This window comes from Podarcis bocagei (genome assembly GCF_964188305.1).
Source record: "Podarcis bocagei genome assembly, chromosome: 11".
NCBI classification, from domain to species: domain Eukaryota; kingdom Metazoa; phylum Chordata; class Lepidosauria; order Squamata; family Lacertidae; genus Podarcis; species Podarcis bocagei.
In genome coordinates, this window is record NC_138136.1 from 3,684,727 (window position 1) to 3,712,310 (window position 27,584).

General features: G+C 40.1%; 1 protein-coding gene across 1 annotated transcript; it reads right to left on the reverse strand.

Moving 5' to 3' along the window:
- On the reverse strand, window positions 1–26,635 carry CARNMT1 (carnosine N-methyltransferase 1). Its single transcript, XM_081213335.1, has 16 exons — window positions 26,344–26,635; window positions 24,903–24,945; window positions 23,272–23,362; window positions 22,420–22,468; window positions 20,462–20,621; window positions 20,312–20,383; window positions 18,467–18,573; window positions 16,807–16,887; window positions 14,165–14,945; window positions 10,510–10,705; window positions 8,972–9,135; window positions 6,518–6,658; window positions 5,257–5,435; window positions 3,807–3,920; window positions 2,525–2,628; window positions 1–655 (listed from the first exon to the last, which is right to left on the reverse strand). The coding sequence occupies exons 1-16, from the start codon at window positions 26,447–26,449 to the stop codon at window positions 545–547; spliced, it is 2,499 nt and encodes an 832-aa protein (XP_081069461.1). The 5' UTR covers window positions 26,450–26,635; the 3' UTR covers window positions 1–544.
- Window positions 26,636–27,584: the final 949 nt, after the last annotated feature.

The following is a 27,584-nucleotide window of genomic DNA, read 5'->3' on the forward strand; positions in this document are numbered from 1 at the left end:
TTTTCTTGTGAATGCACGTGTTATTTTTATAAACTCTTTACATTTTTACAGTAGAAGACCAAGTTCACATGATGCTGCTTATCAGACTGCGGAAGATCAAAATTTCTATGGGGAGTAAAGTCACCCAAATAGTTGTTAAATATGCTAAGATGAGGAGTGGTCTTGTTTTCTGTACAACATGGGACAAAAAATGAATTGTGTATCCAATATGACATTAGATATTATTTCAAAGAAAACTTAAAGTAGACCATTTTATACCTTACAGAGAACTGCAAGTGTTAATAATGGTATTTGCAAAGTATTACCCGTCAGAAAAAAAAACATTAATCGGAATTTGAAGAAATGATACAGGAGTGTTTGCTCTCTATGTTCATTACGCAGATACAAATATCCAGAAGTACACATCTGGAGATTATAGGATAGATTAAAAAAATAGACAACAGAGCTACATTCTGTGATGGATAAAAAGGCACCACTGATATGAGGTTGTGTTCAGTCATAATTCCAGAAGCCACTGTGCATTTTTCTTCCTGGATAATCCACTTCAGACACTGCTTCCTGGTTTCCTAACCACAAACATCACACATTCATAGTAATATTTCATCATAGATAGCTCATTCACAGTGTATGTGGTCAAAACAGATTCATTCTCCACCTGAAAATAAACAAGACTTTCTTGAAAACCCTTGTAGGGCATTTCATTCATATATGTTATTATTACTGCTATTATAGAAATTAATACAGTGAGGGGGGAGTATTTGATCCCCTGCTAAATTTGCCCCCTGACGAAAAATGACCAGTCCATAAGTTTAATGGTAAGTTTATTGTAGCTGTGAGAGACAGAATAACAACAGGGAAACCCCCCAGAAACTCAGAGGACAAAAGTCAGAGACTGATGTGCATTATAATGAGTGAAGGAAGTTTTTTTTATCCCCTATCAACCAGCCAGATGTCAGGCTACCTGGTATTTCCACTGTATGTAATGAGCTGAGATTAGAAGCACCTGCTGTAAGGGAGAGGTCGTACCTGTAATCCCAGCTCGTTACAGTACCTGTACAAAAGACACCTGTCAACAGAAGCAATCAATCCATCAGATTCCAAAGTAGCCACCAGGACCAGGACCAAAGAGCTGTCCAAGGATGTCAAGGACAAGATTGTAGACCTGCACAAGGCTGGAGTGGGCTACAAGACTATTGCCAAGCAGCTTGGTGAGAAGGTGACAACAGTTGGTGCAATAATTTGCAAATGGAAGGAAAACAAAACGTCAACCTCCCTCAGTCTAGGGCTCCATGCAAGATCAGGGGGCAAATGGGCAAATTTAGCAGGGGATCAAATACTTTCTCCCCTCACTGTATACCTCCCTTCAATAGAATTCCCAATAGGTACAAAAACAAATGAAATATAAATATATAAAAAGGAAATGTTTTCTTCAGCTCTTGTTCTGCTCCCTGATTTCGCACAAGTACCTGGTTGGCCACTGTGAGAACAGGATACTGGACTAAATGGGCCTTTGGCCTGATCCAGCAGGCACTTCTTGAGGGCTGGGCAATGTCAGATTTTCAATATCGCATTGTATCACCAGCCAAATATCACGGATCTGGTGATACAGCACAGTGCTGAAACAAGAAGCTGCTTTGGCCCAGCCTGCGAGGTGTGGGGTGAAACTGCCGCAGCTCTCACTGCAGGAACAGAGGTGCTTCCACCCCAGCACCCTGAGGGCTGGGACAACACAACTTGTTTGCATTACTCAGCTGGGGGGGGGGGGGCGAGTAAGTTCCCACTCCTCAGCTGGGCGAGGCTCAATGTCCCTGCTGTTTGCTCCCGAGTCCCTTTACTACCAGCAGCCCAATGTTGAAAGCAGAGTCCCTTTACTGCCAGCAGCACGGGTAGCAGAGGGACACAGGAGCGACGTCAGTTTCACAGTCTGCCCCTCACACCAGCCCTGAGCAATGTATTGATACATTGCCCCGGCCTACTCTTCTTATGTTTGTATGGATCCAGACTTAGCCATGCTTAGCACAGACCCAATGAAATCAATGAAACCCAATGAAATATGTGTGACTAAATTTGGATCTAACCCAAAGATTAAAAGGCAGCAATACATCAAAAGCCAAATTGTTTTATTATTTTAAAACAACAAATAGCAGGGCAATAATGAGGATAAAAAAGATACGGGAACACTAAAAAATCCTGGTCCCAAGTTTTTTTAGGACTTTAAATTTCTACAACAAAACCTGGAACTTGGCTTGGTAGCTAACAGGCAGCCAGCCCAGATATTTCAACACCAGCATAATATGGATAAAGCAGCTGCATCCATTATGCAGAAAGCACTACCTTATTTTGGGCTGCGGTGTTTTGCGGCACTTGAACACCCAATACCAGCATTAGTATTTGTGATGACTGAAAGCGCATCTTATTGACACAGGGCTGACGGAAGGCAAAATTTGGTGGGGCACTATCTGAAATCTAATAGTGAATGTTTTAGATTATTCTTAGTGTGCTAATATAAAAGAAAAATACTTACCTCTATACGGAATCCATATTGCAATATAACACTTTTTATATCTTCATAGCTTAACTCAATAGATAATTCATTTGCTAAATTTTCAAAATGGTAAAGAAGAGGACCTATGATACAATAAAAGGTCGGTAAAATTAACTTGTCAAATGTATCGGATACACACTCATAAATTCTGCCAACCCTAAAACAACTACTGTAGATCAAGGACAGAACTGAATGCATCTTAATACTACATTATAAATCTAGATTTTGTTTTTAATTGTTTTATTTATACTTATAAACTACTTAACATTTAAAAAAATTCCAAAGCAGGGTATGATTTTTTTAAGAAACACAGACTATGAAAAGCTAGTGGAATCCACCATGGTCAAAATAAAAAATGTGGCTGCTGTCACTCCTCTGGAAGACTTGTATAAACAAAGATGTTTATTTTAAAAAACCTGAAAATCATCAGTGAATGTCTGCAGAAGAAGAAGAAGAGTTTGGATTTGATATCCCACCTTTCACTCCCTTTAAGGAGTCTCAAAGCGGCTAACGTTCTCCTTTCCCTTCCTCCCCCACAACAAACACTCTGTGAGGTGAGTGGGGCTGAGACTTCAGAGAAGTGTGACTAGCCCAAGGTCACCCAGCAGCTGCATGTGGAGGAGCAGAGACGCGAACCCGGTTCCCGAGATTACGAGACGACCGCTCTTAACCACTACACCACACTGGCTCTCGAAAGAATGTTTCCCACAGAGGGTGCCACCTTACTAAAGGCCCTGCTCTGAATAACCCCCAAAAAGACCCCAGGAGCATATAACAACACCTGGATGGTGGAAGAACTCTTCAGATGATCTCTGTGACCCGGCAGGTCAATAACAGAGAGGAAAGTCTCTCAAGTAGGCTGATTCCAAATTGCTTAGGGCTTCATATAGTAACAGCAGAACCTTTAAGCTTGGCCCACTCTATCCACCAAAAGAATCCCACAGAGGAATCAGAAATCCATTGGATTCCATTAGTCTCCAGGAGCAGACTATCTGAATGGGTCCCCAACCCCTGCGGGATGGAACAAACAAGTCCAAACCTCATATGCTCATTGGCATCCTTTTTGTTGAATCTGTGTGGGTCCAATTTTAGAGAAAATTTTGACGAAAAGGATTGGCATTAAAAGAGAAAAAGTCTAATATTTAAAATCCACTTAGTTCAAGAAGTACAGATCAAGCTGAGTTTTTCTCCTTAGTTGTACAAACTCTAGTTCTAACGTTAGTTTTTTCTGCTACAATTACTCAACAAAATAGCAAGTTACCTAAATTGATCCATATTCCTCCTGGTTTAAGTATTTTCCATATTGTGTCAATGTAGTCTATGACATTATGTGCCGTGTCTATGAAGAAGCAGGTTGCTATGCAGTCCCATATATCTGTATAAAGACAGAAAGTAATCTAGCTTTAAGTATTTTATTGCTCATTGTTACCTGCACGTTTGGAACTGAGAGATACTTTCAGAAAAGCACTTCCCCTGGCTTAGTGGAGGTTCCTCCCTCTCCATCTTCCTTCCCCAGCTGCAACCCTTTGAAGTGCATCAGTGTTCCAGAGGAGCAGCTTTTTTGCAGGGAGTGGGGGAGTCACACATAACTGAACCATATATTCATGCCTCCAAAAGAAATTGAGGCGATCTCACATTATTACTCACTTTTTATTGCTTTTTGTTCCGTTGGGCCTAAGACAAAGATAGCCAACATGGTTGTCTTCCAGATATTTTCAGCATTAACTCTCATCATCCCTGACCAACGGCCCATTAAACTGATGGGAACAGTAGTTCAAATCTTGGGGGGAAGGCATGTTGGCTAGCCCTGGCCAAAAAACTCCCTCTAGTTGTACAAAAATGCCACATTTGCACATCAAATTCATGGAGAGAAAGGCTATCAGAAAGGCTATCACTGCTGGGAACTGCAGGTGGGCAGAATGCTGTTGTTCCATGTCCAGGTTTCAGGTTTCGCACAGGCATCTGGCTGGCCACTGTGAGAATGGGGTGTGGGACTAGACTGGCCACTCGCCTGATCCAGAAGGCTCCTCTTACATTCTTAAGTTCAATGAGCCAAAATGATTGGTAACCTCTACACTAAACCATGGTTTCAAATGATATGCTAATACTGCCAATGATACAGAAGTAAATCATTTAGAAGTAATCTTGAAGCAAAGTCCCTTTTACAAAATATTAATTTGACTTCTAGACCTCGGTATTAGATGGACTTTGTATTCAGACAAGAGAGCTGGTCTAGGACATGAAAATGCACAGCAAAGGCAGCCCAAATTTTCTAAGATCAGCGGTGATTCTAGCTGCAGCCTCTCATCGAGAGGTTAAGAACAAGTGTTCACTGCTTACTGAATATGCCCTGCTTACTCTCAGTGAGGAATAGGTGACACCTAATCTTCAGTTACAACCTCTGTAGCAAGTCAGTTAACTAAAAACAACAATCTGTGCATGTTTCTAGTAACTTCTAGTAAACAATTTCACCTTCTTAACTTTTGAATCAGTGGAAACAAACATTTAAAGAAGATAAACTTACAGGGGAAGGCATATTAAAGTTTTTTTAAAAAAAAATAAGAAGTAGAAAATTATTTTACAACATAAGGACTGATTTTTCTTTGCATTAAAATACTTAATAAAACACAGTAGTATCTGTCACATAATCAGTTTTGTTTTACAGTTTTTCTCTTAAGGATAGGCATATTAGTTATCTTTTTCTTACTTACTACACTCAGAGTAGATTTCTTGAAAATCTCCCGCTGTCATAGAAAAGTTTGCATCAGGAGGAAGACTGTGAGGATCAACATCAGGGAAATAAACTGGCTGTATCTGATCAGCAGATCTCTTGTTATTGCTAAACTGATGTATCCAGGGATATAGTTTGTATGAATTAGTTTCAGAGCATCTGTAACATATGATTATCAAAACAACAATTTCACCTTGCCACTCACAAAAGAATCTTGTAAAAATTGCAAAGCTTAAAATTTTTAGTTTGACTTTCAGTAACACAAGTTGATAGGGAGTGTCAATCTGCATTTTAGAGGTAGTTAATTTAACATCATCCTGAAGGTCCATTATTCATTAACAAGATATTATAAAGAGTTACAAAAGAAGCAATCAGACAAACCATTCACCATTTAAAAGTCTGGTTCTACCTCTCAAAATGTAGTAAATTCTAAGATTCTTAAAGCAATAGATTGAGGTTAGCTTTAATTTTTGTTAGTTGTTAAGCCTATTAACATTTTTTTAAATTAAAGTTTTGATAGCTTGCAGGTAATGCAGTTCTCCAGCATGCTTCCTCCTTATGAACCTATCTTCAAATTATTCAAATTATTATAACTATGTGTGTACAGATTCATACCTGAAGTTATACGCCCTCCCCAAGATTTAACTTTATTTTCCCCTCCTCCCTCCTATTGCTTTTTCCTTGTGTGTCATGTCTTTTTAGACTGTGAGCCTAAGGCCAGGGACCAACTTAGTATTTTTTTCAAGTCACGGTATAAATTATGTACATAAATGAATAAAGTATAAAATGTTTTTCAATTTCATGTTTTTAGCAGTTCCGTCTATTGATTTATAAACATGTACACACAGGAGCTTGATCCAGACATAATGGATTTTGGCTGATAAAAGGATGGACCCTAGAATGAACTACATGCCTATATCCTCCCTCCTTGCCCTGCTCCTGTCCTCCTCTCCTTGCGCTCCCAGTTTTCACGCTGATATGGTGGGTTGCTTACACATTACATAGTTTCCAGTTATTTCTTCCAAGCTCTGGAGAACTGTAGTTTAACCTCTGCTTATTAACCTGGATAGGAAACCATTATCATTTCGTAGTTAATAAGCATGGATTGATCAACAGTTTCCCAATTCAAAAATAATGGGAAATTGTGGTTTAAAGAAGTCTGACATTGGCCAAAGCAGAGATATAAATACAGAACTACATGTATAAAGAAGCAACCAACAACTGAAAACAAGTTTAAGTACCTGTTGAGTACAAAATTAGAAGAAAAGAGCATAAAGAGGCTCCATTCATTTCCTTGACAAGTATAACCAAGCATAGCTATTTCCCAGGCCAATCTACCTAGCCCAGCACCAGGTACCAGGATATTAACTTTGGAGAGATCCCTGTAACACAACAAAAATAATTGTTAATCCTTTAATAAACATATTTGACAGAATGAATAGCCCTGTCAAGGGTTTTTACATATTGCAGGTGTTTGATCACATTTATATGGATAATTTGTGCCATTTCCCAAATTAGCACATTATTTAGCAGATAAGTAATATTAAATTTGGTTTATATTTACCTAGTATCTCCAGATCTCCTCCTACGTGAATTTCAGTGCTTTCTTTCTTTCTGTTCTCTGTCCCACAAAGGACCTGAATGTTCTGACTACTGGCTTCATTTTCAAAAGGGGGAGAAGCCATTGTTTCTTTGAACACAGATTGTAGTAAAGCAGCCTTCAGCAACTTCTTGCACTCCAGAGGTTTTGGACTACAACTATAAACTTTCAGCAGCCCCAGCATTATATGGCTGTGCTGGCTGGAGTGATGGGAATTGTAGTCCAAAACATCTACAGAGTACCAGGTTCAGTAAGGCTATACTAAAGTGTAGTGGGACCTTTGTCACTACATTATGACTTTCAGCCGATTACAGTAAATGTATTTTTACTGCTGCTGTTTGGATTTTACCTACACAATTAGCTCTGATGGATGACTTCTCAAATAATCATTCTTATTCTATAAACCACCAAGACAAATCTTATTCAGTTGCAAGTCTTAACAATACCTAACAATACCCTGCTAATCTGTTGCAAACACAAATACTTTACTTGTATCCCAAAGTCCTGAAAGTAGTTTAAACATTTGATTATTGTCTTTGGAGGCATGTTTTAAGTTACCTGCAGCCAACATGGTGTCCCCAAAATGTTGCAGGACTGCATCTCCATCATTCCTAACCACTGGCCATCCTGATCAAAGGATGTTTTAAGGATGCTATCCTAAACACACATACTAGATAATAAGTCCCACTGAAGACCATGCGTCTTACTTAGGCAAACATGCACAGGACTGTTTTGTATAAAACATCTACATCTTTTCTAATTTTCTAATTTCATTACAAATTCAAGAGTTTCAAAAAAAGAAGCCTTAAACTTATTTCCACTTTCAATCCAGCTTATTTACCAGTATAATATAAATAAGTTACATTATTTGTAAAACTATTTACTATAGATTTACTATTAACTGTGTACAAACAGTTTTAACAGGACATTAGTGTAGGCCAGAAAGGTCAAATTTCAGTAAATTTATAAAATAGAACAACAACAACAAAAAGAGTACATTGTAGGAAGACAGAAAATGTACAATGCTGATCTTCATCTATAAGCATTTCTGCACAACTTAAATTACCAAATATTTGGAAACATTCCATTTTCAACTAAGCTGGGGGAGAATGTGATTATTTAGAACAAAGCAAAACACCTTTTTATTTAGATGTATAAAAACTTACCGTATATTTTTCTACAATTGAAGACATTCTTGAATGCCTTGAATCTAACAAGGGAAGGGTATTCATGTTATATTTTGAATGAGCTTTTGAGCGTTTATCTTCTTTAAAACTCTTGTTTGTTAGGTAATGCAGCAACACTGACTGCAAGCTAAGTTAAAATTGAGATTGGAGATGGCTGGTTATTTCGGACTAGCCCACCATTGTTGTAAATGGAATTCTGTCAAGAGAGCCAAGTGACAACTTAGAAGAGGCACTCTTAATCATGACTGAAATGCCATTTTGATTCTGTAAGGAAACCAATGCTATAATATTGCTAGCTATTTATAACCAGTGTAATCAGACCTCACATTTATGGAAATGTGAATTATAGTGTTTCTTTAATTATTCTATTTTGCTTTAAGGATCGCTTTCAGCTTCTCCTCCAATGTGTAGCTTCATCTCCTGCAATATTTATTTAGATACTGATGATATAAATATCTTCCAATAGTGTATCTGTTCTCCACTTGTGGTACACTGTACTTATTCTATTTTAGAAAAGAGGACTAGATTAGATAGCCATTAAGTCCTTCTGATTGTAGAACTCTACATCAAAATATTAGCCAAATCAGACTTTTATATCTAACATGTTCTTCCACATGATAAAATATAAATAGTATGCATTAAGTTTTCTTGGTGCTAATCCAACCTAATTGGAGTGTTGTCTGTGCAGCCATAATTTTGAACTGCTGAACCTTAACATTTTGAGCAAAATCATATTAGTAAGGCGTGCCAAAGTTTATTATAACTTCTCCTTGTGCAGCTAACATGGACATTTTCAAAGATCAATTCTAACAGTATTTTATAGTTTTTCCCCAGTTTAAAGATCATTGGCAACAAATGCATTCTTGTGCATACCTTCCTTTCAAATACATCTTTAAAAAATGATTTACCATCTGTCTTTTGGAAAGTTCTTTACAATTTCATTAATGATTGGCTGATAGCAGGAATCTCTCTCTGGTTTCCCAGTTTCACTCCAGTCTCTTACAAATTGCTTCAAGGTGGACTTTAATTTATCCATATCAAAAGTTGAAGCTGGTGTAATTTTTCCATTTTCCTGAGAAAAGTGTAAAACCAGAAAATCAACAATTGTTATTCACAATGCTACACTGTTGGGCAGTTAGTTGATATGCCTTTTCCTTCTCACCTCCAGGCTCATCTATCTGAATAACTGAATCATAAATGAAGTAAGCGCGAAAACATCACATCTACCCTTAGCATACCATTCTCTGAATATACTTCTTTATAGAAAGAAAGACATTTATTAAGTGAAATAGGAAAGATGTGGGGGTAAACATAGACATAAATAGCCCCTTACTTCACTACATATGGCAAGTAAGAGTCTGTTCTAGGCAAACAAGCAGAGGCCTTTCTAAACTGGTTGAGAACAGAGAAATATGGGCAAATTGGCCTGTGGAAACTATATATGGACTAGTAATGCTTGTGGAAGGCTAAGCTAGCATGGAAACTGCATATTTTATCTCAGTGAGGGCTTCTTCCACACACTGCGAGACTTCACTGAGAAGTTTGAACTTGAGCCATTTAAAATTATATGTAGTCTGTGAAATCAAAGAAAAGCTCTGCAAGGAAAAGAAGCATTTAAAATGAATTATGAGGTAAGTGATACAGCCCAAATGATACAATAAATGTGCAATAATAGTTAATTTACAAAGACTGAAATTTTATGCATATTCAACTGTAAAAATATAGTTACTAACGCTGGACACAACCATCAAGTGGTCTAATCAAATGATTTAATATGTATCAAGGAACAAGAATAATATTCATAACTGATTAACCCAGCATAATAGGGAAAGAGGACCTGTGGCCCTCCTGATTTTGTTGGACTCCAATTCGCATAATTTCTTACCAGTGTTAGAAACTAGCCAGGTGTGTTATGCAACTGGCGGAGGTCCAATTGCAACCTCATGGAGGTCTCTGGATGCCAGGTTGGCAACTGGGTTAGCAAAATGTCTCTTAGATCTGAGATATTTTACTTGAAGCTTGAATTTGTTTTATTCTGGTTTCATTTGATGTTTTAATGTGTTGTCAACTGCGTTGAGATTTGTTATTTAAAATCTAAAGCGGTACAGAAATGACATTAGCAACAACATCAATAAACTTCATTGTTAAAAAAAATGGCACCTAGACATTCCATTGCAGCAACCATAATCTAGGTTTGAGGTGCCATTTGGCGATTAGATTATACATCTGAGTTTCTAACGTTATTTCTTGCCATTGAACACGCTAGCTGAGAATGACAGAAGTTAAGAGTCCAACAAGATATGGAAGGGTACAGGTTCCCCATCCCTCTATAAAACATACATTAATTATAGAAAAGAAAACACACATTTATGATGAGATAATAAATAAAACTGATAAAAGAGGGGAAGTGACAAATAGTTGGTATTGAAGTACAATTTATACATACATCATCACCATATTCTTTATTTTCAAACATGTGTGTGCAGTCATTCACAACTGTCTGCAAGATTCCTTGATTATGGTCAATACATTTCCGAATCTTGTCAAGATGAGGAAGGAACTGAGGAAGCAATTTCTGTTGAATGGCTGGAAGGGATCTGAACTGTCTTTCTGCACGATTGACTCTTTCATGCATATTAATGCTAGAATTAAAAAAAAACAAAAACCAGAATGAACATCAGAAACAAATATAAACAAAATTAAACTGAAGTTCTATATCAGTATTGTAAACCCACTGAGGATTCCTACTTTGGGACCATTTTTAATTTTACATTTATATAGTTACTTGTATAAGAAATACATGAGTTCTGTACATCCCACCATGCAACCAAAGCAAACATATGCAGCAACAATTAAATCAAAACTATCTAATTCAGAATGTAGTCCTGTTCTTGGAAGAGCATCCCAGGAGTCAGAACAGAGTGGAACTTCAGAGGTCCACCCTCCAAATTTCTCTATTGCAGGCACTGAAACATCTTGTGTAATGGGAGGGAGTGTCCTGGGGTCATATTAGGGAAACTGGCTCCAAAGCCCTCCTGTTCCCGTGATTTGCCCTTGTGCATTGGGCAGTGTGAGGCAGCAGGACTCTGGCTTTTTCTACACCTCAGATTCTCCCAATAAAGCACTGCCCTGTTAAGGTCCTATGGATTTAAGTGGATGATTTAACTATATTCCTTATTCCTTTGAATGTTGGGAGTGAAATATGTTGAGTATTGGTCAAGTGCACTGATCATTATCATACAAATACACACATAATATAATATAATATAATAAATATAATATAATATAATAAATACAATAAATACAGCTATAAAAAGCTTTGACTGCAGACAGGTGCTAGCCCTAGTACAGTGTGTGTGTCCATACAATGATTTCTGCAGTGTGGATGAACGGGATACAAAATTTTAAAAAGAGAAGTGTCACTCTAACAAGCTATAAGACATGGCACTGGCGCATCCTAGTCCCCATTTTATTGATATGTGAAGTGGTTCTCATTCTTACCATAAGACGTTACAGCTTCTGAAACCTAAAATAAACACCAGCACTCCACTGGCTGCCAGTAAGCTACTGAGCCCAATTCAAGAGTCTGTTAACATATCAAGCCCTGAATGACTAGGAACTTAAGTTGAAATCAGAAAGTGAGGGTCATCCAAAGGTAAAGAAGAAAAGCTGTTCTGGCAAGCAGTTTATCCCGCTTCCTTTCTAGAGAGACAAAATTATTGGTTTGTCATTCTGTGAAGGATTTTCAGGCAAAGAACCCTAACTGTTTGTAAATCATATTATAATAAAGTCCTACATAGAAAAAAAATGAAAGGGAACAGACTGGCCACTATATTTCCAATTACAGTGGTACCTCAGGTTACGTTACCTTCGGGTAACATAATTTTCAGGTTGCAAATGGAGCAAACCCTTTCGCCGCACGCACATGCACAGAAGCGCTCGTTCTGGTGGTCCGTGCGCAACATGAAAAGTCGGAAACAAGAGGCGCCGCTTCTGAGCATGCGCAGAAGTGCTCTATCACACGCATGCACAGAAGCGGCACCTCTTGTTGCTGACTTTTTGGGCTGCGCACGGACCCCCATAACGAATTAAGTTCGTATCCGGAGTCTCCACTGTAAATGAAGTATTAAAACATGGTAAAAAGAAAGGATTCACCTATGCAATTTCAAATTTCCAGATAAAAATAATAGAAAGTGGTATTAAATTATCAAAAATATGGAATATGTTGTTGCAATAGGAAACTAAGAATGAAGAGGTCAAGTGTGTTATGATAAAGTGGACAAATTATGTGGGACATAATATGCAGATGACAGATTGGGAAAGACATGGAAGAATGATATAAAATTTAAGGCCTGTACCTTACTTAAAGAGAGCTATATGAAAATGATGTATAGGTGGTATTTAACACTGGCTAAATTGGTTAAATTGTATAAAACAAGGGAAAGTAAGTGATGGAAATGTAAAGAAGCAGAAGGTACATTTTACCATATGTGGTGGCGTTGTAAGGTTATTTTTAAAATTTGAGAAATGATATATAATGAATTGAAAAAAATGTTTAAAGTAACTTTTGTTTAAAAACCAGAAGCTTTCTTATTAGGTATTACAGTAATGGATCTACCTAAAGAATACAATCATTTGTTCATGTATGCGACAACGGCAGCGCGGATATTGCTAGCTTAACACGGGAAGGAAGTAGTCCCTACCAAGGAAGATTGGCAAACTAAGTTAAAAGAGTATGCGGAAATGACAAAAGTAACTGGGAAACTTAGAAATCAAGATGACAACAGATATAAAAAAGAATGGGAATTTTTTATTGCATAAGCAATGTATGCAAGTTAATATATTAGCAGGATTTTTTTTAAAAAAGCCACTTGTAATGTGATAGACAATGTTTAAATTTGGAGGTAACTATGAGATAAAGATTTTATAGACATGCATGAATGAAGATAATTCAAAGGAACCAAGGGAAGGATAGAGGGAAGTCAGAGGATTCAAGTAATCCCACAAAGTGAATTTAATAATGATTGAGTATATAGTTGTTATAAATGTTTTATTTTATGGTGGGTTTTAATGTAATTATTTTGTTGTTTTTTGTGGAAACTAATAAAATATTATTAAAAAATATATTCCACTACTCTCATAAGTTCACAGGAGTTGCAGCTTGTGACAGCTTTCTTATTAGTTACCCCCCCCCCCAAAAAAAGTGGCACACACAGCACCATCTCTTTAAAGCCTCCATCAGTTGCTCAAGATACAGCTCTTTACCCTAGCCATGGAAAACTGAAGGTCTTACTTTGGTGCTCTCCCAATAATTATTATGGAATTGTTATGGGTTGCCACGTACTGTTGGTTTAACTTTTTTTGTTTCATATGCTTGAGAGACACCAATTGCCAAGGCCAAGATAATAGGAGTTGCCCAGCACCACCCAATGAATGACAGGAACTACCAAGGGACTGAATACTGAGAGGCCGAACAGAACCAAAAGAACTATTTAATCTGTAAGATAAAGAAACATTTGTATTCATTAGAATTCTATTAGGTGTTTATGTAGCAAGCTTTGGAAAAGCTACACTTATTTTTGTCTGGATGCATCCTCCCAGTCTGATGTCTGAAGTTGAAACAAGGAGACCCACACAAGTATTTACTGTTAGCATGGCACAAACAATAAGGCGGGTACTTTAATTCAAGCTTTTTGGTGCACAAGTCAAATCGCAAGTGCCTCTATTGAAGATATTTTGATCCTATTGTTAATTAGGTGTGCTAAATTATATTCCCATTATCTCACAAGGGTGCTTGCCAACCTGCCTCTAATATCCAGAACTAGCTGCTTTATTTACCCTGCTCCCACTTTATCCCAGGTTAAGCATCACGACTTCCCCTCAAACACTCGTGGCAACTTTTTAGTTTGGAGAAGCTGCTGCAAGTTCTCTGCTGCTCCTCCATCCTGAAGCAGCTCTCGGGGTTCCTTGGGAGGAGCCACCCCCTGGTACTATGGGATGGCGGCGCCACCGCCCTCTGGCGCGCTTCTTGGGCAGCCAGTGGATCCGGCGGGCGCTACTCGAGAGCCAGAGGCCCAGCCGGGGGGGGGGGAGCCGGTTACCCGTAGTAACGGAAGGCGTTGATGATTCTGCGGAAGTGCTCCCTCTCCAACTCCTCCTCCTCCGCCGCCTCTTTTCCGCCCTCCGCCGCCGGCTGTGTCTGCGGAGCCTGCTGCGCCGCTTCCCCGTCCCGCGGCGCCTCCTCGGCCTCTCCGCCGGGCCCGCTCCGCCGGCCCCCCCGGCGCATCGCCCTCCCCGCCGGCTGCAGCTGCCTTTTCCGGGACAGAGCGCACGCGGCGGCGGCGGCGGCCGACATCCCTCTTCCTCCCGACGCCCAACGGCTGACGCTCCTGGCGCGCGCTTCCTGCTTCATAGGGGCGCGCCCGCCGTCAGCATCGCCACCCGCCGCCTCACGCCCGCACGGCGGCGCCGGCTCCTCCTCCCGCCTCAGGCCGCGCGCACGCGCAGAAAGATCTCCGGGACTGCGCAAGCGCGTGGCGCCGCGAGGCTCCCTCCCTTCGCCCCAACGAATTCTCGCGGGAAGATACGAGCCGCCCGACGCGCTCGCGAGTCGAGGGCCGCCTCTGCAGGCGGGGGTCGAGCGGCCTACGTCGTGCGGCTCCCTCAGGGCGGGGAGCGATGCTGAGGCGAAGCGGGCGCCGCGAACCAGGCTCGCCCGGCTCCCTCCCTGGCGGGCCCACCATCTGGCTGCACGGGAACCTTCCGCGAGGGAAGAAGCGGGGCCTCGGCAGCCGCCGCCGCAGAGATCGAGGCCCCGCGGAAGGGGCCGGGCGAGGGGGGGGGACCGGCCCTGAAATCCCACCCTGTGGAACTGGAAGGTCTCTGCGGCCAAAAGCGCGCCCGGGGTAAGTCCACGAGCAAGTAAAGTGTCGTGCGAATGGATGGATTCCCAAAGCTGCTTTGGATACAGAAGCATTATAGGCCTCTGGGGGAAATTGTGATGTATTTTCCTTCATCTAAAGCTGAGAAAGTTAATTGGTGTGTATATGTGTATTTAATAGTATCCACTTGGTTTTTTCTACAATCAAGCAGTGTATAAATTTTATGAAATAAATAAAATATCTATCTAGCTACAGCTGCTGCAGTCCTTGTTATTTTAATGCGAGATACCTAAATTTTTCCTAATGACAACAGCATCCCACTATGTACATATAGGAAGAGGGAACAGAATGTATTATGGCTGTAACAGACTCCACTGCTCTGCCACTAGAATGCTGGTCCTACCATATACCAACCACCAATCTGTGTATTATGTTTTTTAAATATATATATATATATTCTTACTATGCTACAAAATACGTCAGGACTAGCAAAAGAAAAAATAATTAGCTATTGCAAAACGCATTTTGCAGACTTGGGGCTGAACCTTGTGGAACCTATTGGTAAATACCTATTGGCCTCTATTCAGAATTCAAGGGGATGGGGAATCATTAAATGATCAGCCCTATTTCCATCAGAGCATATTTTAGCCACTACCAATTTAAGAAACAAGTATATGAAGACCGGTGCTTGTTTCTCTTGATTTTTTTGTAATGTACTTGACTTGGTCTCTTTCATAGACTCCCATAGTTATAAACTATGTATGATTTTAGGCAGCCTTGCGGAGAAGATAATTGTCATTTCTCTTACCCCTTATCAATGGTGTATGAGGTTGCCAAGTATCTGACAGTGCTAAAAAGAGTTCACTACATTCTACTGTAATTGTTTCCCCCTTTTAATAAAATCAATAAGGTTATGTATCATGACAACTTGCCTGTAATTCAGAATTGATTAATTTTTTTATTAAACAAGATTGTTTTGTAATAAAAAAATCAGCTTCCTGCAAGCAGATTTTAGATATCTAAAATATATTTAAGTTACCAAGCCTTACAAAAGTATCCTGATGCTCCACTGAAGGATGCCTTGCTTGCAATGCCACTCACATTGGAGGAACAGATGTATCACAAAGGATGCATTCAGGAGAGTAGAGTGGAAAACACTGAGGTGCAGGTAGGGTAATAGAAAGTTTGCCCCTTTGTTATGTTGGAGGAAAAGGACAGTGGATGTGGCTAGGTTCACTATTGCATTAAGCAAGGAGAAGAGACTGCACCTGGAAGAAAGCATCTATGCGACGATACATAATTTCTCTTCTGTCCAAACATTCTTAGTAAACTCTGAAAGTTTTAAGGTTTTGATTCCAAATGGATGGCACCATTGCAAAAGAACAGTAACTCCAAATAAACTAGCTGGAAAGCATATCCATGAGAATGTCACATATGCTCTCGGTTCACTGCTGCTTTGGAAGGGCTTCAGTTAGCTTCTTAAAACATTGTTTTAGCCAGAACATATTAAAATATTCATGTATGAGGTTTGTTATTGCTCTCATCGAGGCCAAGGCTTTATACATGCACAATAGCACCACGATCATCTGAAAGGTTGGAATAGAAAAAACACACACATTCACAAACACTGGGCTATAGCTTCTTTATAATCACTCATTAGTTTTTATAGATTTTTTAGATGTCAAGTTGGACAGAATCACAAAAAGGTTATATCATCAAATTAAGTTAGATTGAATCCCTCCTGGCTTGGAGATTCCTATTTCTGCGAATCAGACAGGCAGCCTGCCCTAGATGGGAGTTGTACTCCCTCTGAAGGAGCAGGTTGGTCTAATACTCAGACCAACTTTCCACTAGCTACTTACTTGACTTTTCCAGTTCTTGTGTTATATCATTGTATAGCCTTGAATAAAGGTCTTCCTGTGATTGAGTTCCATCCAGATAAACTGCAAGAGGAGCAGTGAAGTAGTCAAAACATCTTCAGTACAGCCAGAAATTTTCAATAGGCTACCTTCCAGTGCAACCCACATTGCATTCACAACTCACATAAGCTTTATGTACAGTGGTGCCCCACAAGACGAATGCCTCGCAAGACGAAAAACTCGCTAGACGAAAGGGTTTTCCGTTTTTGCGTTGCTTCGCTAGACGAATTTCCCTATGGGCTTGCTTCGCAAGATGAAAACGTCTTGCGCTTTTTTCTTAAAGCCGCTTGAAGAGGCGCAGTTGCGACGGACCGTGCTTCGCAAGACGAAAAACATCGCAAGACGAAAAGACTCGCGGAACGAATTATTTTCATCTTGTGAGGCACCACTGTACTGGCTTTTTTTAGGTGAATTTTTAAAAAGCTGCAGACAAACATATACACTAACAGTGCAAAGGATGCCTAAAGTCCCTATCTTATGCATTACCAGGGAGTAATTACCAGTAAACTCAACTGAACTTACCTCTGAGTACACATGCTTAGCAGAGAATTTAACAGAGAATTTTATTTTGTTTTTTAAATATCCATCTTCAGATACCCACACTTTCCCATCCACGTTTACCATGAGACAGATGCTGAAGCGTTCTGACAAAAGAGATGGATTTAGGGCAGTGCAACCAGTTTTGCCTCACTGGGCGCTGAGCCTAGGGGGTGCTACAGGGCATCATAACTATGACAGATAACCCCCCTTAAGCAGGGGTTACGTTCTAAGCCCCCACTCACGTATGTGAAAATTCTGTAAGTAGGGAGCACTGTCAAAAAAGACCTGTTTTTTCCTGCTTTCCAACTCTCACCTTCTCCACACAACTCTCTTCAACTAGAAGCTCTGGGGCCGGCTGGAGTCTGTGCAGAAATGCGGCTACTACACGTGTAAGTGTCTAGGTGGGGAGGCTGAGCAGCCTAAACAAAGTCCCACTGCACCTCCAGTCTCTTTGGGGCTTCCTCCAGCCTCACTGAGGTCCTCTTCAGGCTCTGGGGAGGGTCTCCTCATGAGGACTCTCCAGCTCTCTCATGCCGTTTCCTTGTTTGAATCTATCTATTTCCCGGTGTCATGCTTATACATAGTCACACACGTTGATCATGAGTAAGGGGTAGGGGAGCCTGTCGTGAATTGAGCAAAACAGAAAGCAAGAGGTGGGGAGGCACCAAATTTTGGCCTTGCACAGGGCACTGCTGAAATTTGAAAGTTCAAAATCCACCCCTACCAACAAAGCCAGTCCTTTGAACCTGAACTAGGTAATATCACTACTTTTGCAAGCATTCTCTACTTGAATGAGCTACATGTACAGTCATACAGAAGTTGCTTCAGGTTGAGCGTTTTCGGGTTGTGCTTCGCGGCGACCCAGAAGTAACGTAACGCATTACTTCCGGGTTTCGCCGCATGCGCATATGCTCAAAATGATGGCATGCGCAGAAGCGGCGAATCGTGACCCACGCAGACGTTGGTTGCATTCTGCTCAGGATGCAAACAGGGCTCTGGAGCAGATCCCGTTCACATCCAGAGGTACCACTGTATATATTATATCTAAATGTGTTTGCCATACCGATGCCAGTTTCGTTTTCTTCCATTTCTCTCTTATGTTTCAGATACATTGGCCATACATGTCCATCGAAGTATCCAGGTGGGTCTGGTGGGTTATAAATTCGTGTGCTATATAAGAACAGAAGCTTTACTCAAACATCTTGCTTAACAAGAATTTATATCCAAAAATATCAAAAGCCTCTAGTGGACTGATCTACTGCTGACAGAATATTTATATCTTTAATTAACATGGTAACTTCTTAATAAAATGTTTCTTCAGTACTTTCTTCAAACTCAGGAAAACACTTAATCTCAAAGTGTCCAATACCAAAGACTTGGTGCAAATTCCTCTAACCCACTTTACTAACACAGATTTTGATTTTGTGACAGCCGCCGCCTCCTCAGGTGTACTGGACAGGACCTCAGACCCTTAGTAAAGCCTTAGCAAGCCTGTGTCCTGGTAGACTAATACATGTCCTGATGTATCGCAGTGATGTAGCATATGCTTTGAATGTAAAAGTTCTTGGGTTTATTCCCTGGCACCTCCAAGTAGAGCTGAGAATTTCCCCCACCTGAAACCCTGGAGAGCGGCTGTCCGTCAGCTAGCTAGACCAATGGTCTGACTCAGTCAGTATAAGGCAGATTCCTATTTTCCTAATGTATTCAGGGACACGAAGCATCCTCCAAAAGCTTTAATTGCAAGTTGATTTTTTAGAAACACTATTGTACATTGTGAGGTAGAATGTGCTATTAAACTGGGCTTACAGCCTAATCTAGAAAATGATTATTTTAAATGAGCGCTACTGCTTTCTTTTATGACTTATGACTCAATGTACCTATGGTTTTAAAAATTGAAACGCAAGGCTACACTTCTGTATAGATCTATTTTGGACTAAGCCCCACTGAATTCAAAGAAGCCTTGCTGGAGTAAGCGTACTGTGTTGGGCTCTTTCAATGAAAACCCAAAGTCTAGATTATTAAGGCATGCATTTATAACCTGGAGAAAAGACCTAATCATTACAAAGCAAAACAAAACTCGCTTATTGCAGTGCCTAGTACAGTACAGGGTAGAAGAGCAGCACGCTCTTTCTTCAGTTTGTGTACTGCAACAATGTTAGCTTTATTTGTAACAACAAGTCTTAATATATAGAAACAGAAAGTTTGCCTGCTTGAAACGAAGGCCTCTGGTGTCAAGTAAGGCACCACTTGCTAGCACACCAGCACTAATGGTTTCCTTATAGCTAAAAATACACAGAGATCAAAATTGTTCAAATGATATAGATAACAATTAGAGGGCTTTAAACACCCGAATGCATACCTCATAGGGGGAGAAGTGTATACACCATGTTGCACTCCTTGGAAAAAAGGGGATATAAATGTATTTTTTTTTAAAAAAAACCATAGCATTCTCTTAGACCACAAGTCAGTACAAAGTTAAAAGCATTTAAGTTGCCAAGTTTGTTGCACTGACTCCATGCTTGTTTCCAAATGACTTTGCTAGTGGCATGAAAGCACAGACTGGGCAGAGAGAATCTGCCTTTACCTGTCTCTTTGCCAGATTTTGAGGCTCTGATTTACAGGAACTTGTGGTGTTGGAACCTGTGATTTCCCTGGAGATATAATACAGTTCCAGGATTTTGCAAGACATCATCATCATTATTTTTTATTGTTCAAAATTACAGTGCATTGTTCCAAATTGTGTAATTCTAAAACTGAAAAAGTTTATTTTTAAAAAACAAACTGGGAATGGAGCTGGTTATCTGCTTTGCAGTTCCCTTATTAGATTGCAGTATGTAGGTGTGGGAACATGCAGCTATGAATAAAGAGTACAGTATAATATTGGGCAAGGATTTTCAGAACACAGTACCTTCTTCTCTTCTTGCATTCTTCATAAGGAATTGTTATGAAATACTTTTTATTCCATATATCACTGAGAGGCCTGTAATAATAAAGAAGCAAGTAAGATGTGCTTATTCAGTATGCATTATTTTTACTTTAACATGCTAAGCTTGCTTACTTGTAGTTGTACAGAAGGAAGCCCTCAACAATTAAGACATGAGTGTCTTTTACGCCCTTTTGATTATCATGCAGTGGCCTTGTCAATGCAGAGTCTTGCAGGTTTGTCATCCAAGAGCGTATGTCTGCCACCATTTTTTCCATATGCAGGGCATCAAGTACTAGAAGAGACAATGTTATCTTTAAATTAAAGGCAACAATTACAGTCTGCAAAATAAAATGCTAGAGGTATATAATTAAAAGAATGGAAAAACATTCTATTGCAATGTAGCTGTTTTCATTTTCATTGGGAGTCAGTATTGGCAGCGGTCGCATAAACTAAAATTTGAGCATTTTATGGTTGTTAATCAAGAACGGTAATAGTTGGAGAGAGAAACCAGGGCTGTGCCAATGAGAAGTGCTTGGAGTATAGAGGAACAGCAAAGAGATCAAATGATTGTGCTCCAGTTCCTAAATCTGTGAAGTTTTCTCAAAACAGGCATAGTTGTTTTGAAAGGAAGATTCAAAGAGTGGGAAATGAAGTGATTGAACAAAGAACAGAGGAGGGAAAGAGGGCAGATAAATAGCTTCCATTCAATACCAAGAGAACACAATGTTTTTGGTTTGGTATAGGTGGACTGTACTTGTAAGAATTTGTATAATGAATTATAGATTTGGAGTGGAATATCAGCGCCTCTTTTCATCAAGAAAGATTAGCTGCTAGGAACATGGTCCACACACAAACACACAGGATGTCCGGTTACAGTTAATTCTGCAATAGCTGGGTGGAGGAAGTTAGCCAACAAGCTTCATTTTGAACTTTTTTATGCACTAGATGTCACTGTTTGGTTTAAACTTAACTTGAAATACAAAGGGGGAAAAGTTTCCTGCAATGCCCGAACAAGAAAATGCATTATCTGACTAACTCCAAAGTTCACTTATTATCTTGCCCAGATAGCACTGATCATATGGAAATAGTTGTGCAGTTTAAACTGTTACTGAGCCAGATGCCTGCTCGGTTTTAGCTGAGTTCACTATTACTGATTTGTGGAGATGCTTTGCATGTATTTGTGACTAGTTCCGCAAAACTGCTACTTGAAGAAATCCCCAAACTTCAAATGGAGCTGAGAATCCAGTTAGGCAATCAAGCCTTTGCAGTTGAATTAGGAGGCACCAAGAGACGGCAACAACATATTTTCACCCAAAACTGATACATCAAAAAGATACCTTACGCATCTACTCTTCCTATCCCCTTTTGCTGTCTCTTGTTAAGTAGAATTTTCCTGCTAGTACCAAATTGCTTGATTTTGAAAGTGAAAGCCCGTTCATTCAGATGTCACACTCCTGCAGAATCCCAGGATTTTCCCAAGATGCTGCGATGCACTTCCTATTTATTAGAATTCACTAACTTAAAACCTTCCATCTATTACTGTCAGCAATGACTCCTCGCTGCTGTCCATTTATTGACATACTACAAGCATAGCTGTCAACTTTTCCCTTTTCTTGCAAGGAATCCTATTCGGAATAAGGGAATTTCCCTTTAAAAAAGGGAAACATTGACAGATATGACTACAAGCTTAAAAAAAAAGTCAGTCCACTGGAATCAACATCTGGGCTGCATAAATGGTATTTTTGCCTTCTGCATAGCAGCTTGCTTCATATATAGTAATCCATTTTTTGAATTGCTTGATTTAACACTTCGCTGCATAGTTGTTCAACCACTGGAACTCTTTCCTGCTTATCCTGTTTCCATTCTCGTGTGTGTGTGTGTGTGTGTGTGTGTGTGTGTGTGTGTGTTGAAGGCATCAAGCATGCCACTTTTGCTATTTTAAGAAGAAATATCTAGTCAAAAATAAAAATACAAAAATATTTGTAGAGACAAATGTTCGCTGGAAATGGAGTGGTTCTTTGAATATTACAATTTTGCTTACTTTGATGCTTTCAAAACTCAGACTTTAAAAAAGTATTGAGTCTACTAACCATCATACTGCAAAAATCCATGGTCATCTACAGCCACTTCAGATTCTGGCTAGAAAAACCAACAACAATATCATTAGCATTGTTGAGGCAATTTGAAGGGGGAAAGGGAATTTAGACTTCTTATCATACATAGCTGTACTGGAGTCAGCAATTTTAGGGGTAGATGGCAACAACACAATTGAAATTGGGCCACTGCATAGGAAGGCAAATAATGTGAGAGGCAGCAGCAGCCAGAACTGTTCAGAATTTTAAATGAACACAGCAAGACATTTCAAGTCAGAACAAACAGTAAACTTCCTGATAATACTATACTAAGTACAGTGGTACCACAGGTTACATACGCTTCAGGTTACAGACTCCGTTAACCCAGAAATAGTGCTTCCGGTTAAGAACTTTGCTTCAGGATGAGAACAGAAATCGGGCTCCGGCGGCGCGGCGGCAGCAAGAGGCCCCATTAGCTAAAGTGGTGCTTCAGGTTAAGAACAGTTTCAGGTTAAGTACGGACCTCCGGAACGAATTAGGTACTTAACCTGAGGTACCACTGTAACTCCAAATCCTGTAAGTTTTGAGAATGTGCATGCATGCACATTCCTGTTATTAAAAAGTAGAGTATTATTTAAATCCAACTAAAATCAGCATGGACCAGGATGATAAAGTTCAAAAACAGAAATGATAAAAATACAAATACAAGATGGCAAGTTGAAAATACAGGAAGCTGTTCAGAATACACAAGAATCATCCCATAGCGCATCCCATAACATTCTTTTTCTTGAACATTTGGAAGCACACTGTATTCTGCTTCTAACCTGGAGATGTTCTACTTTAACTCATAAAGTCCCTTTAATTGTTTACCTTAAAATAGTCATCTTGAGAGAGTATAGTACAGTTTGGAAGCTGTTTCTTAAGCCTTTTTGCCAGAGTTGTTTTCCCTCCATTTGTTATACTGAATTGGAGATTGGAAGAAAAGAAAGACAGAACTGTAGCAGATTACAAAGTAGCAGACTATACAGTACATAATAACATCATTTTGATAAACCAGTACACCATAGGCGCCGACTCCATGGGGCTTGAGGGGGCCCGAGCCCCCTCAAAAATTCGTTTGGGGGGCTCCGCCCCCCCAATAATCTCCGGCGCCCCTCCAGCAGAGCGCCATCGCCGCCCCTCCCCCAGCCCAAAATGCACAGGGTCGGGCTGCATGCCTCCTGCCCTCCCTCCCGAGCAAAAGCTCCACCCAATTTCCTTCGGATCTGATTAATAGGCGCAGCACGCTCTCCCCTATTCGCTCACAAGGAGGCGGCGCCACTTTATTTGCATATTCATGAGCTTATTTATTATTCATGAGCTTTCCCGGCCCCCCCCCAATATTTTTTATAAGTCCGCGTCCCTGCAGTACACATAGATTTGTTTACTATAGTATCTACATTGTAACTTGGCAAATGCATTTACCTAGTTATTTTAATGTTTTCAGATAGCATATGCTATAATGGCCAAAGGCACATTTATCATCATCTCAGACAACTTTTTTTGTTACCTTTTGCATGATAAATGCAAAATGGCTACTCAGTTGTTGCAGGGAATCATAGTATCTTCCCTCCAAAATTCCTATTTGCGAGGAGTCATTTCCCCAGAACTCAAAAGTCTTTTGAAACTAGAAAAAAGAATCAGTTACCTCCCTTCCACCCACCTCAGTTACTATACCTTTTGCAAACATTCAAGTATTTTCAACTGCATGAGTGTCATAGGCCCATTTTAGCTATTGTACACCCCGCACAGAAGAGACAGGAACAAGAAGTGCCAAGTAGCAATTCTTCCCTCCCCCCCATCAAGGTTAGCACCAGCAAAACTGTAATACAGTGGTAGCCAAACTTTTTTCAGAGGGCCAGATTTGATGAAGTGAAGGGCCATGAGGGTTGAGGGTTGACCAAAGTTAACATATTTTTAGGATTGTAATTGTTGAGCTTTTTTTAGGATTGAAGTTGTTGAGGTTAGGATTTTACCCCAGGAAGTAAACTATTAGGCCCCCGAAATGGACTTTGGACAAGCCTGCAGTAATAGAACTATGTTTTTCCCACCGTCCTGAAAAGTGATCACAAAGCAGTAATAGCACACAAAAAGCAAATTACTCCACTCAGCTATTGAGTAGATCTAAACACCTAAGGCAATAATGGGACCCCCCAAATGTGTGAGGCTAGATTCTATCTGCCCCGGCCAGCATGGCCAATGGCCAGGGGTGGTAGGAGTTGTACTCAAGCATCATAGCTCAGTTAGCAGGGCATGAGACTGTTACTGTAATCTGAGGATTGTGGGTTCGAGTCCCACGTTGGACAAAAAGATTCCTGCACTGCAGGGAGTTGGACTAGATGACCCTTGTGATCTCTTCTAACTCTACAATTCTATGATTCCATGATCATCAGGAGTGTCCCAGGTTCCCCATCCTTGATCTAAAGCAAAACTGGATTTTAACCAACTACCCATTCACTTACCCTCCAAGTCCAATGACCAACATTTCCACAGTTCTTTCACAACCTAAAAATCAAATTGAGAAAGAATCCTTGTAGTAGGAGCGAATCACACATTGTCCATGAGCTACTATGTTCAGCCCATGGAATTTTGGACTAAATGTCTCAGGTAAGCTTCTAGCCAGTTGTGAGGAAGGTGGCTAAAAATTGCTTGACATCAAAACCAAATTGTAATGAAATCAAAATCCATTGGGTTTGAGTCTCAGTGCAATCTTCGCATGCCTACTAAAGAGGAAGCAAAGTTCAACAGGCCTTTCTTCCAAATTAGCAGCTTTTTTCAAATTTTCTCTCATGTTTGGAGGTGGATGTACATCATTTGATGACTTGCAATGGAAAGGAAGAACTAGCTCTCCTGAGTTTACACTGGACACTATGGAAATTGGCAACTAACCTGTAGTAGGAAAGGGAAAGACGTCAAACCTCACTGTGCAAAACATGCTCACCCATGAGCATCAAAGCACCAAGCAATGTTGTATGAAGTACAGAAAGATGGAACTTGGCACCATATTTCCCTTAATTATGTACACTGTCAAGTAGGAACACCTAAGTGTCAACATTAACTGTATCCTTAGGGAATCTCTCAGTGTGGCATTCCAATGAAAGCCAAGCATGCTGTGACAAGCTTCTTTGATGATTTTGCCACCAATTTATTTTGAGAATGTAGTGCCTTATGTCAAGCTAAAATCTAGTGACGAAGAAATGGGTACAAATATTCAGAAATGGGTACAAGTAGACTGACCTCCTGTATTTTTTAAATTGCAGGGTTGCTGGTTTTAGCCTGTGGAATAAAATATTTCTGGCAGGAACAAGGAGGGGGAAGTTAACATGGCAAAACTCTGCCAGAGATCTACTGGATCCTAATCCTGTTCTTCCCCACATATCTTGCTGTAGTATTGCTCCCATCAACCATGAATTTCTGGGAGGTCATAGCAGCATCAAGACTCATGATAAATGAACTTCTTATTGCATCAAGATTTGTCTGCTAAACTTCAAAGCTATATATTTTATTTCCACCACATGTGAACCACAAGTATCAAGCCTGCTGTCTTACAATGTTCGAGTAATATTTGGACAGACTGAGCAATAGAAATTCCATTATAGTTCATGCATCTGTGAACAAATATTTTTCACTACTGTGATTGATCGTAAACAGTGTAAAATCTGTATTAAATGATCCTCCCCATCAGCAATCCTAGGATTTCTAATTCTCAACACTGTAGATTGCCCAAATATGTATACAGTCGTAACTCAGAAGTCTAACGGAATCTGTTCCGGAAGTCCATTCGACTTCCAAAACATTTGGAAACCAAGGCGCGGCTTCTGATTGGCTGTAGGAAGCTCCTGCAATCAGAAGCTGCGTTGGACATTTGGGTTCCAAAGAACATTTGCAAACCAGAACACTCACTTGCGGGTTTGCAGCGTTCAGAAGCCAAAACATTTGACTCAACAAGGCATTCGGGATCCAAGGTACGACTGTAATGCAAAAAGCTCAATAAGCCCAATGGCACCATGTTTAGGTGAATATATGTAAAATATGGCACACATAGACAAACAGTGCTTGAAATGCTATAGCCAGAAACAATACTAAGCAACACTGTATATGTGGCCACGTGATGAATTAAAGTCAATTCAGGGCTCACTGGTGAGAAAAGTTAGGATGGGTTCAGAGCTATTACTAAAAATATGGGCAAAGATTAATGCTGCTGGATTGTTTGTTCTTAATCTCTCACCCATTCGGAAACATCTGCTGCCAAAGCATTTGCCAGCTATCCAAAGATGAAGGGCTTTGAACTCTGTTGTATAGACAGTGACGCAAGTTAAGATTTCAGGTCAGCAGTGCACAGGTCCAAAACAAAGACAAATATACATCAAAGGGAAATGCTACATAGGAAAGAAGTTTTACTGTGAGTTGTATTCTACCCAGTTGTCAGTGGCACACAGTTTGGTTCTGCTCTGACCCAGAAGTATTCTCAAACCATTACCACCAATCTCTGTAAGAGTAAGATTGCAGCCAATAGTTCCCAACTGCAGTATTATTATTAATTATTATTATTATTATTGGCATTTATATCCTACCTTTTTTCTCCAAAGAACTCAACATGGGCACATGGGTTTCCCCTCATTTAATAACCCCAACAACCCTGTGAGGTAGGTTGAGCTAAGAGGCGGTGACTGGCTCAGGATCACACCCAAGGGAGCTTCATGGCCGAGTGGGGATTCGAACCCTGGCCTCCAAGATCCTAGTCCAGCACTCTAACCACTACACCACACTGGCTCTTTATGACCATAACATGCTATATTTAAAAGTGATCCCAACACAATTACAGTTTTCACTTCTAGAGCATCTTGGCAGCCCAGTCCTAGTCCCACCAAATGCAATACAGTTTGTTTTCTAGCAAGCACCTTGAGATTAGTAGCCCTGAACAGCTTTTACCCAAGCAGGTGAGCCAGGCATGCCAGGCAATGCGACTTTACACTTAAAAGAAACTGCAGACACTGGTTTAAGTGGCACTAAGGGAGCCTATCAGCAGCAGCCAACATGTTCCAAACATTTCACATGCATTTTTTTCTCAAAAGCTTTGAGACTCCAATTATCAATAAAATCCTTGAAGCCAAAAATATTAAGGATGATGCGGCGCGGCATCT